Genomic DNA, 21,401 nt, shown 5'->3' on the forward strand with positions numbered 1-21,401 from the left:
CTCTGTTTGGAGTTTAAGATTGACGGCCGCTTGAATTTTCTTCTTCCTGTTCTGTGCGGCTTTTTCATGGTTTCACTTTGTTGCTTGTTTGCAGATTAGGGCTAGTGAGCTGCGAATGATATTGCTTGAACTTGGTCCGGTATGTTTCATTTTCTGGTTCATGTTCTTCTGTGAAGGGGCTGTTCTGATGCTTCAAATATTTAGAGTACTTTTTTATCAGAATTTCAGAGTATGGACTAAAAATGTTGTTGTAATCTGCAGTAAATGATACTCGAAAAAGAAAAGGTTCCTGCATTCTATTCACTTTAAAACTTTTTCAGCCAAATCATTATTCTCTGTTTGTTAATTTAAAATCCTTCAGTTTTTTGTTTTGAAGTTAATACAAGAAACACCTTCCTGTTATTGGTAGGTCAAATATAATTTAATCCGTCTTTTATAAATTTCGATTTAATGCTGCTCAAATTTAATATTCTTCTATATTTAAGTCAAATAATTTCACTATATCATAGCTTGTTTTAATAGTTTTCTTAAAACAGTTAGAAGAGAGGTGCTCAAATCTCCTTACCTAAGAATCAGTAATAAGGATGCCTGGTTGCTCATCCAAAAAATAATGAAGATAGCTATATAGCCAAATTATAAGCTCTATCTAACAAATCATCATTCAACACTTGAGCATTGTAATCTAAAACCTTACATGGAAGTAGGATAAGGAATTATATATTCTACAAATATGTTGTTTTGTTCAATTAGATGATTATATAATAAATATATTTGCATGAGAGATGAACATAGCATTGAGAGTGCTCTCATTATGCTATATCCAACCTCCATTTGAGTTTTCTTTTTCACACGAGTAATTTAAATATAACGAACCAAAAAAAAAAAAAACTACGGAAATAAAGTAGCGCTTGTTATGTGGCTTTGCACAAATAATAAGATTAATTTTATTTGCTGCATGAAGGTGTGCTACATTATGTTAAAGGTTATATACATGTGTTATTTCGCTTTGTTGATAGTTATGACTGTAAATGTTGATATTTTGAATAGACCAGCAGATGTTTTTTTGATAAAAGAGGGGATATTTAAACCCAATTATAGTTGACACAACAAAGAAAAGAAATAAAGCAGAATAAAATAAATAGAAAATGAATAAAATATAATAAAACCAAAATGAAATGCATAATGAGGGAATTAAGATAATAGGTAAGAAATAATAAGTATTAACGACTAGACATTTGATTAGGATTTAATTACCGTTAAAAATCTAATACTCCCCTTTAAGTTGAATCATAAATGTCAATCATTTTCAACTTGGATTTGAAGTCATTGAACAATGCTCAAGGAAGATTCTTGGTGAGGATATTCACTATTTGACCACTGGAGGGTACTGTAGACACACAAATTTCTGCTGGTCAATCTTTTCCTTAATAAAGTGTCTGTCAATCTCCACATGTTTGGTACGATCATGTTGAACTGGATTGCGAACAATGTTGATGACGACCTTATTATCACAGAATAATTGTAGCAGGGCAGAAGTTGACATACAAAGTTCATGGAGCATGATGCGCAATCAGAGGGCTTCACGTATCCCCAAGGCCATGGATCAGAATTCAGCTTCAGCAATGCTCCGAGTAACCACAAATAGTTTTTTGCTTTTCCATGTGACCAATTTTCCCATACAAATAACAACACCCCGAGGTGGATCGTCAGTCATGAATCGATCCAGCTCAATCAACTTCTATACAAATAACAATAGACCGAGAGGGTGGACAACTTGAAGATGATGCTCATAGGACTCATGCATGAATTGACTCACTATATCAATTGCGCGACATATGTCGGGGCGAGTATGGGCGAGGTAGATGAGTTTCCCCACAAGACGCTAATAGTGAATCTTGTTGACAGACACAACATTGGGAGGTTAGATAAATTTTCATTGGGATCCATAGGGACATCCACTGGTTTTCATAGAAGAAAGTTATTCTCTTTTAAGAGGTTAATCATATATTTGCACAGAGATAGGCAAATGCCTCGAGTTAATCAAGCCACTTCCATGCCTAAGAAGTACCTGAGAGATCCCAAGTCAATTTCAAAGGATTTAAAGAGTAAATCTTTCAAGGACTACAGTGCTGGGAGATCATTACCTGTAAGAGCAATATCGTCAACATCGATAATAAGGATAGCTACCTGACTATTGGAGGAATGCCTGAAGAAGTGAGTGTGATCCGATTGAGCTTAAGTAAACCATGACTCATGAACACCTTTGTGAACTTGTCGAACTAGGCCCTGTGGGACTGCTTTAGCCCATAGAGAGACTTTCGCAGCTTGCACACTTGCCCTTTGGAAGCATTATAGTCAAAGCCACGAGAAAGAGACATGTATACCTCTTCTTTAAGCTTTTCATTCAAGAATACATTCTTGACATCTAGCTGGATTAAAGACTAATCAAGATTCACTAGAAGGGACAACATGACCCGAATAGTGTTTACTTAGCCGCTGGAGCAAATGTGTCCTCATAGTTAACTCCGTAGGCCCGTGAGTACCATTTGACAAGCAATCGTGTTTTGTTGCGTTCAAAGGATCAATCAGAGTTGAACTTGGTGCTGAAATCCATCGACACCCCACAAATAAGGAAGATCAACGATGTCCCATGTTTGGTTTCGTTGAAGGGCATTCATCTCCTCCGTTATTGTCGTTTTCCAGACAGAATCAGCAAGAGAAACTTCAATATTACTAGGGATCTAATGGCCTTTCTGGGTAGTGGTAAATGCTCCGTACGTCGGTGATAAACTGCATAAGAGATATTTTGCCATAGAATTAGAGGGAGCTTGTCTGATTGCATACCTTACTTGGAGAACTCACCTTCTCATTTAGAGTAAGGATCATGCTGAGGAGTGGAGTCAAGGTTCTGTAGGAGGTAGCGGGTTCCAAAGTAGGAGCATTAGAATGGGTGCGGCGAGTGTAGACACGGATAATAGGCGGAGGAGATGGTGCATTTACTAGATCCGGGAACTCATCGGAGGGTGCACTCACCGGGACATGAGACTCTTCAGTAGTGAAAACAATGGGGGGAACGTCCATAGGAGTAAGATAAGAGATAGTGTCTATGAACCCAAGCTCCCCCTCACTTGGGACCGAGCTAGGAAAATAACGAACACATTCAAAGAAAGAGACATCAACACTCATATAGATTTTGTTAGTGGCAGGATCAAGACACCGATACCCCTTTTGAGGGACAGAGTACTCCTAGAAGATATTTTTTGTGAATCTGAGATCAAGTTTACTCCGATTGGGGGCAGTGTTCTGAACAAAGACAGTGCACCTAAAAATCTTAGGGTATAATGTGGAGAAGATTCAATTGGCAGAGAAGTATGAAATCAGGACGGCTAAGGAGGTTTGAAATTAGTGAATTTTAAAGGGGACTCTATTTATGAGAAGTGGCAGTAATTGCAGCAATGAGGGCGCAGTTTAGAGAAGTGGCAATCTTATAATTGTGTGGTGTGCATGTAAATTATAATTATGCTAAACTGCGCCCTCATTGCTGCAATTTCTTCTTTTGTCACGGGCTTCATTGGTTGGGAGTGTCTTTTCTCCTCTTCCGCAAACCAGTTCGGCAGGCCAACATCATCAAACATATACTTGTTGTAAGCATCATCGTAAGCATCATCAAGGATTTAAAGGGGACTCTATTTATGAGAAGTGGCAGTAACAATAACGTCATTCCAAAAACATTTAGGGACATTAGATTGAAACATAATGGAGCGAGCAATGTCGATGAGGTGACGATTTTTTCTCTCGGCTAGCTCATTTTGTTGAGGAGTGCTCGTACATGAGCTATGGTGGAGGATGCCCTTACTCACTAAGAATTTGCCTAAAATATAATTGAACAATTCACGGTCATTGTTGGTCCGAAGGATTTGAATAGGAGTTTTGAATTGAGTTAAAACGATGGTGTAAAAGTTTTGGAAGGTGACAACAACTTCCGATTTGTCTTTTAAAATGTAGATTCACGTTATTCGAGTATGATCATTAATCAAAGTCATGAACCATCTTTTATTGGTGTAGTTGGGAGTGCGAGAAGATCCCCATAAGTCACTGTGAATGAGGGAGAAATGAGCAGAAGAAGTGTAAGTATGGGATGGGCAATAGACCTGATGATGTTTAGTTAATTAACATGTCTTACAATTAAAATTAGAAGGTTTTTTATTAGAAAACATCAAATGATGCAACCTTTGACTTAAACGACAATACAATAACATAATGAGACAGTCAATGACTCGAGATAAGCTACAACTCTTGAGAGGTGTGTCTGTATTTTCCGTGCTCTTATCGTGGAAGTAGTAGAGTCTAACTATCCTCTTAGTAGTTCCAATCATCTTTCGCGAATGATGATCCTGAAAAACACAACCCATCAGAAGAGAAGTTAGCAACACAATCAACATCATTCGTCAACTTGCTGACAGATGACAAATTATATTGCAATTGAGGAACATGTAAAACAGACTTTAGAGTTAGATCAGTTGTTAGTAATAACCATCGACAATTTTGTCTGCATCTTTTCCAAGGCAAAGATAGTAAGCCGAGAAAGCTTGCGAACATCCATTCATGTGATCTGTAGTGCTTGAATCAATAATCCACGGACTAGAGGATGAATAAACAGTGAGAGCTATATGAAAAGTACCTTGTCAGACGTGGGAGGTCGACAAACTTGAAGAAACTTGATTAGCTCCAAGAAGCTTTATCAATTGCTCAAACCAGTTTTTTAGAGATTCGGAGGAATTTCAAGATGTTCCGGGTAGGAGCCGATTGGGCTGTGCATTGTTCGACTATCGCCGTGAGTCCCTTGCCAGCAGAAGATTTGACTGAAGGTTTGTATGTCGGCTTACCGTGAAGTTTCCAACATTTATCTTGAGTGTGGTTGGGTTTGTGACAGTAATCACAAGTGGGGACCGGTTCGTGGTAGCATGAGCGAGGGTTTAACACTATTTGAGATCAAGGCGGATGACTCAGCTGAACGTGTAGAAGCATTGAGCATGACAAGTCTCCTGCTCTCTTCCTGACGAATCTCAGTGAATGCAACACAAGCGGAAGGAAAAAAATTCCGACCAAGAATACGACCCCAAATCTCGTCAAGGTCTTTGTTAAGGCCAACAAGGAATTAGAACATACAACCCTTCTCTACGATCTTCTGGAACAGAGATAAATCACCCTGAGAATCCCAAGTATAGTCGTAGTACATGTCACATTTTATCCATAATGTAAAAATGTCATTATAGTACTGGGTCATGGTTTTTAACCCCTGTTTGGCCTCCCGGTTCTTTTTAGATTTCTGCTAGAGTTGGCCAGAATTTCCAACATTCGAGTAGGTATCACAGACAACTGTCCAGAGAGCACTAACTGAAGGGAGGAATATGTATGAACGACCAATTGACGTTTCCATTGAGTTAATCAGTCATGACATGACCATGAAGTTCTCCACTTTCTCAACTCCATATGTTAGGTCGGTTTTTGGAGGCTCAAGAATCAAGCCAGTGAAGTGATCGAACTTCCCACATTCTTTAATGAACAAAGAGACTGCTTGGGACAATTGGAGGAAGTTGCTGTCATTCAACTTATAAGTTGTGATAAAAAAAATTCATGTTGGCTTCTGGTCCTCCAGTCTGCACTAGAGGGGGGTTTGGAGTCGATCATCCGTTGGAGTCAAGAACATCTTCTGACGGTGATTCATTGAAAGAATCAGCCATAATTCCGACTGAGCCAAATGATATGTTGTGGTTCCATAAATTTCGGTAGAATCATGACAAACAGATACAAAATAGACAATAGTAAATGCAGGAAATGCTTCACCGGACAACAGAGATTGCTCTGCCAGGATCTGTTGTCGCTCTAGTGGAACCTGTTGTTGCTCTAGCGGAACCTGCAGGAAGAGCGAACAATCTACAGTGAGGAAGAGAACTGCTGTTCAGAACTGGAGCAGACAGGAAGAAGCTCTCTGGCGGAATTTTGTGCAGCAGAGATTGCTTTGGCGGAACCTGTCGTTGCTTTGGCGGTACCTGCAGGAAGAGCACACAATCTACAGGGACAAGGGCGAACAACTGTCCACAGGAAGAAGCCTGCTGCTCCTAGCAGAACAGGAGCAGACAGGAAGAAGCTTTCTGGTGGAATTCCTGTTGTTTGGTGAACCCGACAGAGGAGGCCTCCGACTAGGATGTGGAGGCGATCGCTCGAACAGGTCGAGGAGACCGGGTGCTGTTGGATCTAGGGTTATACTCTGATACCATATTGAGATTTGGAATAGACCATCACACGTTTATTGATTGAAGAGGGGGTATTTTAACCCAATTACAGTAAGCGCAACCAAGGAAAGAAATAAAGAAAAATAAAATGAATAGGAAAGGATTAAAACAGAATAAAACAAAAAGGAAATACATAATGAGGGAATTAAAGCTAGTAGACAAGAAATAATAAGTATTAATGACTAGAGACTTGATTAGGATTTGATTGCCGTTATAAATCTAATAGTAACTTTTATAGCCACGACTGGATGGCTAAAACGATAGTGTCTCATGAGTATTATGTGATAAAAGAATATCATAATGAATTAAAAGAAAACTTAAAAAATAATCATTAGGCCATCATTGGCGTATGAATCAAGTGTGGGGCTTTAAAAATGTTGTCGATGTCCTAGTGGAGCATGAAAATTAAGAATATTAAGGTGAATTTAATGTAAAATTAGGAAGGATATATTAAATAATGATATATTAGAGGAATAATTGGAGTTGCATCTATTGAAGATTAGGTAATTGAAAGCAGGTGTAGGTGGTTTGTATAAGTACAATAAAGGGTAGAGAATGCTTCTATTAAACTAGTAAATAAAATTAGTGTCAAAGAGTTTGGAAGAAGAAGGCGTGGTTCTAAGATACATGGATATTTGCTTAAAATGATTTATAAAACTTATGTTCAGTCTCTCCTAAAACACTTAGTGGGGATGAATGAAAATGAGGATTCATAAAGGTTATCTTAAAAAGCTGGATAATGCTAATGATGATGATTGTTATTTTTATTCAATATATTATAATTTACATATAATAATGTTTTTTGTGTAGAATGATCATATGAATCACAGCGCCAATATAATTCTATACATTTAATATTATTCTATGTAATTTATAATATATTCAATAATAGAATTAGTTTATATAATTTAAATTTTTTAGATAATACCTTGTATTATGTTTGTATGTGGACATTACTATTTTGCGAACATGTGAGAGTGTTGCATTCAAACACTTTAAGAATTAACTTTAGAGCACGGGGCTACAAGCAAATGGCAAATTTTCCTATAAATCACTTCATAGGCACTTCTTAGTTCCTGCTGCCAACCAATTGGCTCTCAGTATTGCCCTTCTAGCTTCCTACCCTTTCTTACAAAGTACCCCGGTAATCTATTCCATAAGCCTTTAAATTATTTATTTTATTTTTGCTATCCTAAAATCTTTGGCAATGTAGTTTCTACATTCTGTAAACATTTTTTTTTTGTTATTTTGACTCCTTTTTATGTGATGAGATGTCGAATGTTAATTTGTTATTTGCAATACAACATCAAGTAGCCTGATGACATCATCTTCTTATGATCTATTTGATCCCATTGGAATAATCAAATTCATTTGATGTTAGTTATTTATTTTTGATAAATCCCGTGAATACAATTTAACCTGTTTGTGCTGCTTTCCTTGGAGTTGGACATTGTTTTTTATTTTGCTCTCAAGTTTCCAATTTTGTTCTTTTGCTAACGTTCAAACATCTCAATTCTGTTGCAGACATTTGTCAAAATTGCTCAAGCTGTATCATCTCGTCCAGTTAAGTTGTCATTTTTTTCTTAATGAATTCGTTAAATGGTAGTAGCTTTATAATTTATGGGAGGATAACTTAGGGCCCGTTTGAATTTGTTTTTTTAAATATTTGGTTTGTTTTTTTATGTTGTCTTTATTCTTTGTTTTTAAAGCCAAAATGTTTAGGTGATTTTATTTTTGTTTTTTCAAAATGAAAACATTCCAGGCCATTGTTGTCAACAATCGGCCACTACTGATTGTCAGATATACACTGCCGTCGATCAACACTACTAGACACCGCCACCACTACTGATGACCGCCTCCACCTTCACCTCTAGCCACCATTGCTAGCTACTGCCTCCTGGCGCTGCCAGCCACCTCTCTCTTGGGCCTCTGCCGCCATGCTTTGCTAACTGCTGCCATCTGCCATTATTATCTAATGGAATATTCAACAAAAAAAATTTTAAAAAAAACACAAATTTAGAGTATGAAAAATATTTTTGTTTGATATCAAAACACAAACAAACCAAAAAATAATATCAATAATCAATAAAACAGAAAGTGATCCCAATTGAGCCATTAGAATTCTTTTTACTGATGTTTCTTTGTTTTTACGTTATATATTTATATATACATCAGACTGATATTTCGGTGTTTAATTATATATAAAAGCAAAATAAACGACTAAATAAATTTGGATGACTACTTATCATATCATGAAACCCAGCTCAAGCTTTACAAAGAGTTAGCTTTATAATGCGATTCAACATTATTGTGCAGATACTTATTTTGAAAATTTATCTGAATATTTACTTTGGAAAACTTATGGTTTAGGAGCTTCCTCATGATGCAATGAAACATCAACTTGGTTGCTTTCACCTTTCTACTGTTTTATTCTAAGAATCTCCTCGTGATGCAAATAAATGCTAAACTATTATGTTACATCTTTTAAATATGGGAAAATTTCTTGTACAATACACAAAACCGCTCTCATATCTCCATCTGTTAAATTCCCATCAAAATATAAAAATTTGTAATAAAATTCCAACTCATATATTTCTCTTTTGTGATTCTTACTATGGGTTGATCGTGGCATGCTCAAATGCATGGATTCGTGTTCAATTTTTGGGTAGGTATTTGATTTATAAATTTATATGATTTGGCTCATCAAGTTTTCTCTTAAGTATTCCTCTAGCTAATTTTAAGCTAGTTCTTTTTAGGGATAAATCCGTCTCCAAGGGGATTGCTATACCCAAGTATTCTTTCAAGAGCTTTGTTATTTGTAACTAAAAGACACCATACATATTCTCAAAATCACATTACTTCCGTTTATTGACTTCCACATGAGTTTCTGAAGGATTTTTTATTGATTTTTTTTTTTAATAATTTATGGGCTCCTAAAAATTTGCACCTAGGTCCCTCTCGGAATTATGATTTTTCGACAGTTTCAATTTTAAACATGTGTTTTCTACTTCTTTGTGAATTTTGGTTTGCACCTAGAAAAATAACCTCGGAGGGTTCTACCCTCTTCTAATTATTTACCGATTGTGCTATTGCAATTTTTATGGATAAAATTAATTCAAGTAGGATTCACGGATGGCTTGTTTGGCATCACTTTCATTTGTTTTTGAAGACATGTTTGGCTTATATATATATATATATTCGTATTGGTTGTGAAAGTTGTTTTTAAAAAACACTCAAAACACTTAAATGATGTTTAGTGTTTTTAAAAACAACTTTCAATACCAAACTTATTTTAATTCAAATTAAAATATAAATAAAACAAAATAAAAATAAATAGTGGAAAACTAAATGCAAGGGTGATCCCAAACGGATTCTTAGCTTCTAGTTTCGTACTTGCTCATTCTTAATGTATGGATCTGATGTCTGCACCTCTTCACTTGCTGAATTTCATCTAGGACGTCGTTCCACCGGCATATCTAAATGAGCTTTCATTGTTGCAAGACCAAATAGCCCCCTTCTCAACAGAACTTGCTTTTAACATTGTCGAAAAGGAGCTAGGTTCTTCAATTGATGTCCTTTTCTCAGAAATCTCACCCGAACCAGTTGCAGCTGCTTCACTTGGACAGGTATTGTGATCGTTCTAAACTTATGTTACTGAAACTAAGATTTATATCTCAGAAATAATATAATTCGTTCCTTGCAATTATTAGGTCTATCAAGCCAGGCTTTGTTCTAGTGGGAAGATTATTGCTATCAAAGTACAGAGGCCTGGAGTGCAGGCAGCAATTTCGTTGGATATTTATATCCTTCGTTATGTTGCAGGCTTGATAGAGAAAGCAGCCAAATTGAATACAGATCTTCAGGTACATCTAGAATATAATTTTCTTTTCGTTATGTAAACAATTTCTTATGTGACGTGTAATATTTGTTTTTTTTTTTTTGGCATTTGATAATTTCTTTTTAAGAACATTTTAGGCATTGGTTTTTATATCCTTGAATTCTGAGATAGCAGTGTGCAATTATTTGTGGACCATAATTTGCAGGCCGTGCTTGATGAATGGGCATCAAGTCTATTTCGGGTATGTACCTTTCTGTATATATATCATTTAAGCCTTTTAATTTTGATAACCCTTAACTTTTTCTTTAAAATTCATGGTAGCTTTACAAAGCTCATCCTCACAGCAGCTTTTCTTATAAAAATTTATTTACATCTACTTCTAATTTTTTTTCTCAGCTGATTTTGAGGTTAATACCTATACATAGCCTTTTAAGCCTTCAAGTTGGAATATGAGAGCATTCCCCTCTTTGTTTGACCTATAATGTGGCCTCATGACCTGAATCGGGACTTGAGAATTTCCAAGACGGACCCGTCGGACGATAAAACTTCACAATTCTAATAAATATATGATAATTCAAAATAACATCCTGTTATAAAACAGTCACTAAATCACAAAATATGTAAAACATCATCCAAATTTAACGCATAAGAATATCTAGTGTATAGCAGTATTAAAAAAAACGAAAGAACTAAGCATAGAAACAATATTGTTTGATATCAATTTTCACTTGATCTCCTTCTTCTATAAACATACACTCTTGTGTCTAGCATTTTAATTCAATGATGATTTTTTTAAAGTAAACACTTAAACAACGAAATAAGTTTGACATCAACTTGTTGAATAATTACAGTTATTCTATGTACTTGATCCTTATGCATATGCTCAATATTTATACGGTTCAACATAATAAAAATTTATAATTTATTTTATTAAAATATTTAAATAATAACAATTTTCTATAATTAGTATTTTATAGTATTCCTAAATACATTTTATTTTAGGAAGCCATCTGAGGAGCACCATTTAAATTTTGTATCAATTAAGGCACAACATTCTCCATTTTCATTTTCTTTTCTAAACCTTTTTAATTTCACTAGCGTCTCTAGTAGTACTATAAAGGGGTGACTCATGATTGACTTAAACTTTTAATTCATTTAATTTTTTTTATTTTCTTTCAGTCATACTATAATTGCTAAGCTTTTAACATATACATAATGTTTAGAACATTTTAAAAATATTTACATTCGTTTATTTTTTAGAAGATAAACTTTTAAATTTGCTTATTTTGTGTATGTTATGATGATTTTAATCCTCAAAACTTTGAATGCTTTTAAAGTTAAAAAACATATTTTAATGCAAGTAAAACAGTAATTACCCACTTGACTCTTTTTATAAAATAAATTTAATAATATTAATTTAAATGAGTTAACTAAAATAAATTCTAAAATAACTTGAGCCTAATTGGTTGTGCGTTCGCTAAAGTACTGTGTCAAACAAATCATTTGGCATGTCTGATTGTAAAGTTTTCTATAAAACTTTAGAATATAGTTGACACCTTTAAAAAACCTAGATAGTAATATTATGAGCAATTGTTTGACGCAAATTATGATTAAATTATGCACTTGATTTGTAAGAACTATAATTTTTTGTATTTTATCATGTTATGTGAACTATGTTTTTTTTTTATTATTTGCGAAATTCATTTTTGAAATGTATTATAAGTGGGAAGAAATTGTTTAATGTACCTGTATATATGGCGTTTTCTATTCCGATCATCCCCCTTCTAATTAAATTTCAGGGGAATTTACATATATTGCACCCAATTCTTATGTATTTACTTGTCTCACATCCAAACTTTGATTTTTACACCTAAAGCACCTTTCCCTATGTATGAAAAGGTGAAAATAGTGTAATCTATCTTTTCATACATAGGTTAGTGTGCTTAGGGTGTAAAAATCAAAGTTTGGGTGTGAGATAAGTAAATGCATAAGAATTTGCGTATGTAAATTTCCGTAAATTTTAATATAATCACTTTCAAATGGAAAATTAAGTTTACTGATTGATTTTAACATCATTAAATATAATGGCATGCAAGATCATTTGATCATCAATCAAATTCATAATTTTTTTATTAATAAATGACTATTTGCATGTCAATATAATTGTAATTTCTAAGTGTAGAGATTTTCAAATGGGTTGAAATCAAATACATTGGTTCTTGATGATATCCTTCATGTATTGGAAGGCTTTGATTTATGAAAATGAGGAAACAAAAAGTTTTGAAATGGATTCTATATGTTTTTGATCATCAATATTTTTTAAATGGTTGATTAAATCATCACAAAAAAATTCATGAAACTCAATCCACATTAAATTCTTGGTTTGTGTCTGAAAAACGATAGTGTGATTTTTCTTTCAAGGTTATATAAAATAGTAAATGCGAAAACAAAACTAGAATAACACTACCATTCTCCTCCTAATTATACCTAATTAAATTTCTGTTGTATGCCCTTCCAATGCAAATTTAAACCCACCAATTATTTTAACTTTATTAAAACCAGTGACTTGTATAATTCATGAAATTTAAAATTGCTTGATCATGATGCATTAAAATCTTCTCAATGGATGACTCATATTGCATTTAAGAAAATTGTGTTTTGAGAGTATATAGATTTTCCAATTATTTGGAATTAAACACATGAGTTTATGATTTTAACGGTTTAATTGATTTTTTTTATTGGTGAAATGATTTGGTTTAAACTAAAGTTTGAAAAAGGCTTTTATATACAGTCTAGGTGTGTAAATGAGCTCGACTCAAATGGTTTTCCTTTAGTTAGAACTTAAGCTCAAGTTCACTAGTAATGATTGAGCAACTTGAGCTTGATGAGTAGCTCCTGAGCTCCACAATACAGAGTGCATTAAGCTTGACTCAAATATTGATGTTGTTTATAAATTAATTATCAATATTTTAGAGCATTTTACCTGCATAGTATCCGATAATGGAGAACAAATTCGTTTTCTTTTATAAAAAATAAGATGTCTAACTTTAACACGTTTTCGTTGGTGCAAAGATGTCTTTTTAATTAGAGTAATGTTTTTACCAGTTGCGAACAATGTGCACTGGAAACAAAAATTTATTGAAGGTTTATCTAATATTTTTGTCGATAAAGTAAAAAGACAATTACAAGATGTTACTATTAATCATATTCCATGTGAAAATCTGACATATAGATAAACAATCAATACGTGTACAAGAAGGTTTGACCTTATATACAGATCTCAAATTGAGATATCAGATTAAAAAATAAAGATTAACAAAAAGAAAATAATTATGTGTTTTTTGTGAACAATTTGCTTTGATATTCCTAAATTTTGAAAAGAAAAAGAAAAGGAAAAACATTTTCATAAAAAGAAGAAATATCGTAAGTAAAACTGTGAAAAATATTCTTCAGAGGAGAGACCGAAGTTTTCTCAAAAGAAAAAAAAAAGATCAAAAAATTAAACACTACAAATGTGACAAAACTGACCACAATGCAAATAAATGCATAGTTAAAAGAAAATAAATGAGTTTAATATTGATGAAAAATATTAAGTAATCTATTTTCAAAATCATATTAAATTTTTCTTTTGAGAATATAGAGACGTCAGACAATTAAGACGAAATTGAGGACAATTCCTTTTATTCATCAAAATTTGATGAAAATCAATACACATTAAAATCTGAGTACAACTGTAATAAAAACAATCATTACAGATATATAGTCGAAATGAACGGCTTATTTACTTTATCTTCTTCAATGAAACAAGAAATATTAAAATTACATCCCAAATTGAGGATGAAAAGACTCGATAAAAATTATAAAATTAGTTATAAGTCTAAAGAAGAATCCTTCTCTTATAATATTATTCCTTTTTCAGGATATTCAATGAAAGAAACTTTAAATAAAACTTTAATTTTAAATACTGAAAATAAACATGTTACGATAAATAATTTAAAAAGTGAAGTTAATATTTTAAAATTAAAAATAAATAATTTTTGAAAAAATCAAGAAAAACTAAACATGACACTTTTAAAATTAAAATTATATAATATTATACCTACTGAAATACCAGTAGCGAAAGAAAATAATCAAGAATTATATTTTTTTAATTTTTTACAAAAAATAATTATGCATAAATGGTTTTCAACTATAACTTTAAATAACAGAGAAAATACTTTGCATAATCTCACTGTTTTAATAAACGTAGATATGGATTGTATTTAAGAAGGAATAATACCGTCTTAATACTTGAAAAAAATCACGCAACAGTTAAATTCTGCTTTGGGAAATTAAATGGAAATAAAATATAAACTTTCCTCTACTAGTATTTACAAAAATGATATTTGCATTAATACTTTTTTTTATTAGTTAAAAATTAAACACAACATATTATTTGTGGAACTCCGTTTCTCTACAAAATTCTGCTAATTAATAAAATTAATAATACTGACCTTTATTTTAATAAATTTGGTAAAAAAAATATTTTAAGTTTATTATTAATCCTACAGAAATTATTTTAATTGAAATAAATAAATTTAAATTAAAACAACATCAAATTAATTTTCTACAAAAAGAAATTATGTTGTTAACTATAGAAGAAAAATTTAAAAGTAATTCTATAAAAGGAAAAAAAAAGTTTTAGTTTACATAAAAAAAATGTTAAATGAAATTTGTGGTGAAAATCCAACTGTTTTCTGGAATAAAAAAATATTGTATTTCTTTACCGTACATCGATAATTTTGATGAAAAGAATACTAAAACTAAGACACGATTGTGTCAAATGAATCATGTGTATTTTAAACTCTGCAAAAAAGAAATTAATGAAGTTCTTGATAAAAAATTAATTAGAAAATCTAGCTTACCTTGGAGTTGTACCGCATTTTATGTTATGAATAATGCAGAAAAAGAAAAAAAGAAACAAGATTATTAATTAATTATAAACCTTTAAATGAAGTTTTAAAATGAATTCAATATCTTATACCGATTAAAAGAAACTTACTAAATCGATTAAGTAAAGTTGTAATATTTTCTAAATTTGATTTAAAATTTGGATACTGACAGTCAAATTATTGAGTCAAACATATATAAAACGGTTTTTACTGTTCCGTTTGGTCACTATGAATTGAACGTTATGACATTCAGATTAAAAAATGCTCATTCGAACTTTCAAAAATAGTGAATGAAATATTTATTACATATTTTGATTATATATTAGTTTACATTGAAGATATTATTTTTTCTAAACCAATAGAGAAATATTTTAGTCATTTATAGACATTCTAATGACTTGTCAAAAATAATAGACTGATAATTTCTGCGTTCAAAATTAAATTATTTAAAAAAAACGGCTTTTGGGATATAATGTTATCCGGTATATAATTAATCCAATTGAAAGAAGCATAAAATTTGTTTCTAAATTTCCAGATGAAATTACTTATCTTAATCAATTACAGAGATTTCTGAGTTCGCTCAATTATGTAGTGGATTACTATAAAAAAAATTTTTTATATACTGTCATCTTTATAATTGCTCAACATAATTCTTAGACAGAAAATCGTACTAAAGTTGTCCAATTAATTAAGCAAAAAATAAAAATATTACCCTGTTTACATATTACAAATCTGTCACTCTCTAAAATAGTGGAGTCTGATGCCTTTAATATTATCTATGACGGAATTCTAAAACATAAGATTTTCAATACTGAACAAGTAGTTCATTTTACATATGAAGAGTGAAATACCACAAAAAAAAAAATATTTGACCATCAATAAATAAATTCTTTCGGTCGTTAAATATATTATAAAATTTCAAGATGATTTAGTAAATAAAAAAAATTTATTACGAATCGATTGCAGTTTAATTAAGTATATACTGCAAAAAGATGTAAAAAATTGTCTTCAAACAAATATTTGTCAATTGACAAGTACACTTATCTTGCTTTGAATTTGATATTAAGTATATTCCAGATAATTTTAATTTTCTACTTTACTTTCTCACTCACGAATTTTTGCAGGGAGAAAGAGAATGAATGGTGGATCACCCCCCCACCAACGCATTAAAATGACACCCCAACGGGGTGGTTCTCTTCGGCGGGAAAAGATAGGGGTCAACCTAATGTGACCCAACGAAAATTTATAAATTTATAATAATATTTGTATGGAAGTCTAATGACCTCTACTTCAGGAGCTCAATCTTCTCATTCTTCTGATCTATAAATTTAAAGAAGTCACAGAATTTGTGCAAAAATCTTCAAAAGAAAAAATCATCGAAATAAATCTAGAGGATTATCAAATTCATGATTCTTGGAAAATTTAGGAGAGATATTTAGGCACAAGTGTCTATGCGCAAGATAGTCTTGACCGTGAATCAAATGAGACAATCTTTATTTCATTACATTGTGTTGAAATTCAACACAATTATAATGAACTAAATAAAACAATCACTTATAACAAAACTATAATTAATCACATCTTGCACCATAAGGAATGATGTTTAACTCATTTTCAAACTAAACATGTTGAATTTATTTACCCTGAATCTAATAAAAAAATTAATTTACCTTAATTATTCGACTTATGTCCAAGCTATGATTCGTGTTTTTTTACTTATTAATCCAAGACATAAATATTCTTGATTTTTTGTGCTAATGCCTGCAATTTTAAATAAGGAAATACCAAATTAATTTCTTGTATGGTGGGACAAATTCAACGCCATAAATGAAATTCTTCTGGAACCAATCACTATTCTCTTTCTAGCCTGGGTTCAATCCTCTCCACAACTCGGCAAAATAAAAATGATTTTCTAGAAGATGGTTTGTGCGAGCTACTCTTTTTTCTGTCAGACATAAATATTGTGGATCTTTGCTTGAAATTTTTGTCATCAACAGGTTAGTGTCAACACCAAATATTTATGGGAAACATTTTTCATCAAATGATTGTCTGCAATTATTGATGGTGACAAAGAAATTCAAATTAATAAAGTCATCACAACAAATATTTCCAATATTCGAGAATCAAAATCTCAAGAGTTTTCCCTAAAGGAAATTCATTACTAAATATCCTTAGTTCAAATCAAACAACGAATACAGGAACTCTATTTTAAACCGATGAAAGAATTATTTGAATCAGAAGATGACATGTTAGTTTCGAATCAAGGATCAGACGACGAAAAAATTCGGAGCGAACGATGACCCACCTCGACTCAAATTAACAGAATCAAAATAAAAGTGGGCCCACAAAGGTCACTTCAGATAGACATTTTGCTCAATAATTTTGGCGGTTGAAATAGTACCGGTTGGAATAGTTGTAGTAATAATATTGGTTGATGTAATAATGTCTGTAATTTTTTTTAACTTTATGTCACATCAAATGGATGTGTTATCTATTATTAAGTTGTAATGTATTATGTTTGGAGTTCGCCCTCATCTATAAATAAGGGCTTTGTGTTCTGTCGAAGGGTGCAAGTTGTTAGAGTCTTTCGTTGTAAGATAAGAGTGTCTGTTTATTGTTTCCTCAAGCTTGGTGCTTTGTAAGTTTTTCTTGTTCTTAATATATTTCAGTTTTATTTATATCCTGAGTTTAAATTACACATCAAAGCATTTTTAACTTATAGATTAGAGATTTTTCCACCTTTGGAATAGTCCATGTATTTAAGTCTTATTCATTTGTAGGGTATTCCAGTAATTATGCATTTTTAATATTATTATTTCTCGATTGAGATCTTTGTAGATTTTTAGATATTATGATATTATTGTACCGTGAAGAGGTGCTCATGAAAGACAGCTGATAAAACATATAGAACTTTTTTTTGTTAAATAAGTTTAATAGGGTAGTCCAACAACAACCAGATGAAAATATTATTGCTTCACTATGGATTTAATCTAAACAAGTCGAGCCAACAAGAACCAGGCAATAAAGCGTCCATCCCGAACATAAAACGACCACATGCGACTATGACTATTGGATTAAGCTTAGCTTAGAGCAATAATATGATCAGACCATAAAGTCAAAGTTAGTATAATCTTGCATGTCAGTCAAGGATATTAAGTTGCAGTGCAACACCCGACTTTATTATGCAAGGATATACCTATCCTGATAGAGTTAGGTTATTATATTAAAATTACTTACATAAAAAGAGCTCCAGAAAAGATTTAGGCACTCATGACTCTGATACAAATTTAAAACCAAGATATAAATAAAATTGAAATATATTAAAAACAGGAAAAACTTACAGAGCACCAAGCTTGGGGAAAACACCAGACATACATTCTTATCTTATAAGGGAAAACTCTCTAAAAACTTACACCCTTCGACAGAACACAAAGCCCTTATATTTATAGATGAGGGCGGACTCCAAACTTAATAGATTAGAACTTAATAATAGATAACACATTCATTTGATGTGACATAAATTTATAAATAATTACACACTATTACACCAACCGATATTATTGCTATCATCATTCCACCAATAAGTACTATTTCAACCACCGAAATTATTGCCCATAATGTTTCTCTGAAGTGACCCCAGTGGGGGTCCACTTTTATCTCGATTATGTTAATTTGAGTCGAGGTGGGTCACCATAATCTCTCAATTTTTTTTCATTGTGATCCTTGATTGGATATTGACATTTCATCTTCTGATTCGAATAATTCTTTCATCTATTTCTGATAGAACTCCTGTATTCGTTGCTTGATTTGCTCTGGTGATTCGTGGGGATATTTTCTCTTGATTTGGTCATGAATTTTCTTCAGGAAGAACTCTTGAGATTGATTCTCGAATATTGGAAATATTGGCTGTGATGACTTTATTAATTTGAATTATTTTGTCACCGACAATAATTACACACCACCATTTGATGAAAAATATTCCTCATAAACATTTGGTGTTGAAGCTATCTTGTTAATGACAATATTTTAGGCAAAGATCCTCGGTATTTGTGCTTGCCAGAAGGAGAGTGACTCTCACATACCTCTGCTAGAAAATCATTTTTTATTTTACCGAGTTGTGGAGAAGATTGAACCCAGGCTGGATAGAGATTAGTGATTGATTCCAGGAGAATTTCATTTATAGAGTTGAATTTGTCCCACCTTACAAAAAATCAATTTGGTATTTCTTTTCTTAAAATTTCAGGTATTAGCACAAAAAGCCAATAATGTTTATGCCTTTGATTAATAAGTAAAAAAACACGATTTATAGCTTGGACATAGGTCCAATAATTAAGATAAATCAATTTTTTTCTGATTAGCTACAGGGTGAATAAATTCAACCTGTTTAGCATGAAAATGAGTTAAAACTCATTTCTTATGGTGTAAGATGTGATTAATTGTAGTTTTGCTATAAGTTATACCTCATTCCTTATGGTGCAAGATGCGATTTATAGCTTTGGTTTATTAATATTGTGTTGAATTTCAACACTTTGTAATGCAATGAGGATCGTCTCATTTGATTCACGATCAAGACTATCTTGTGTGCAAACACTTGTGCTTAAATATCTCTCCTAAATTTTACAAGGATCATGAATTTCATATCCTCTAGATTGATTTCAAGGATTTTTCTTTTGTAGATTTTTACACAAATTCTGTGACTTCTTGAATTTGTAGATAATGAGATTGAGGAGATTTAGCTTTTGTAGTGGAGGCTATTGGGCTTCCCTACAAATATTACTGTAAAGTCATAAATTTTTGCGGAGTCACATTAGGTTGACCCGCCCCCCTGTTAGGGTGTCATTTTAATGCGTTGGTGTGGGGTGATCCACCCCTCATTGTATTTCTCCTTACAAAAATTCACGAGTGAGAAAGTCATGTAAAAAATTAGAATTACTTGAAATATATTCAATATCAAATTCAAAGAAAGATAATTCTGCTTGATAATTGTCAAAAAATTGTTTGAAGATAATATTTTTACATCTTTTTGTAGTATATACTTAATTAAACTACAATCAATTCATAATAAAAATTTTTGATTTAATAAATCATATTAAAATTTTATAATACATTGAGTGAACTAAAACATTTCTTTCTTAATGGTCGAATATTTTTTTACATAAAGTTGAAATTTTTTCTTATATAGAATTACTTTTTAATTTTTCTTTTATAATTATCAACGTAATTTTTTCTTGTAGAAAATTAATTTGATTTTGTGTTAATTTAAATTTATTGATTTCATTCAAAATAATTTCTATACGATTAGTAATAAATTCAAAAATAATTATTTTATCTAACTTATTAGAATAAAATTTTATTAATTTACATAATTTTGTAGAGGAACGAAATTCCTAAAATAATATGTTATGTTAAACTTTTAACTAATAAAAAAAGTATTAATGCAATCATCATTTTCGCAAATATTTGCAGAGAAAATTTTATATTTTATTTCCATTTTATTGCTTGAAATAGAAGTTAACTGATGTGTGATTTTTTCAAAGTATTTAGGTATTATTCCTTCTTAAATACAATTCATATCTGCACTGTTGTCTATTAAAGCAGTGAGATTATGCAAAGTAAATAAGCAATTGGTATCAAAGCCATGAGGGATGCGAATGAGTAGGATTATTACTGATATATCCGTGAATAATATGTTGTTAGGTTACCATATTAAAATTACTTGATATATCTTAGGATTATATCAACTAAATAATAATAATAATAATAATAACAATAAAGCCTCGCTTGTGATCCTGCTTGCTCACAAAATCCTGAAACTGTCTGATCATCTTTATCTATTTTTTCTTGCATATTTGGCAATTGTTTAAATTATTATGAAAAGTAGTGGAAAATTGACCTAATTAAAACTTGCCTTAGATCGCAAAAAAAAAAAAAAGTGGTTTTAAGTTTGAAGGTTATTTAAAATGGTAGTCACAAAAGCAGGTGGGGAATAGTATTCTCTTCTTAGGAGAATAAAATTCCATCACTTATGTCTGGAGTGTTTTTTTCCCATTTAAACATCTACAAGAACTAAGTAATAAACTATGCAAGTTGCGGTTTTCCATTCTTTATCTGTTTAATGTTTCTCGAATAGTTTGTCAAAGGTGTAACACAACGCATTATTCATATTCTTAGAGCTTTACATTGAATACAGGTAAATCACATTTAATGCAGGAGATGGATTACAGGGAAGAAGCCAAAAATGGTATTAAATTCAGGTATTGCCACCTTTAAAGTCTAATAATCATGATCATACCTACATGCTTCAGTTTTTCTCAACACAATCAATATAATTAGTGT

General features: G+C 31.7%; 1 protein-coding gene across 1 annotated transcript in view; it reads left to right on the forward strand.

Annotated features, from left to right (window-relative positions):
- Window positions 1-94: 94 nt before the first annotated feature.
- Window positions 95-21,401, forward strand: part of LOC110018372 (uncharacterized aarF domain-containing protein kinase At1g71810, chloroplastic) — a gene marked incomplete at its 5' end in the record, with an annotated part of 53,447 nt that continues 32,140 nt past the window's right edge. Inside the window, 6 exon segments of the mRNA XM_020715664.1 lie at window positions 95-139; window positions 7,821-7,859; window positions 9,752-9,922; window positions 10,007-10,159; window positions 10,340-10,375; window positions 21,276-21,319. Of these exon segments, the coding sequence (XP_020571323.1) occupies window positions 95-139; window positions 7,821-7,859; window positions 9,752-9,922; window positions 10,007-10,159; window positions 10,340-10,375; window positions 21,276-21,319 (488 nt within the window).

The sequence above is a fragment of the Phalaenopsis equestris genome, unplaced genomic scaffold, assembly GCF_001263595.1.
Source record: "Phalaenopsis equestris unplaced genomic scaffold, ASM126359v1 Scaffold000018, whole genome shotgun sequence".
NCBI lineage: Eukaryota > Viridiplantae > Streptophyta > Magnoliopsida > Asparagales > Orchidaceae > Phalaenopsis > Phalaenopsis equestris.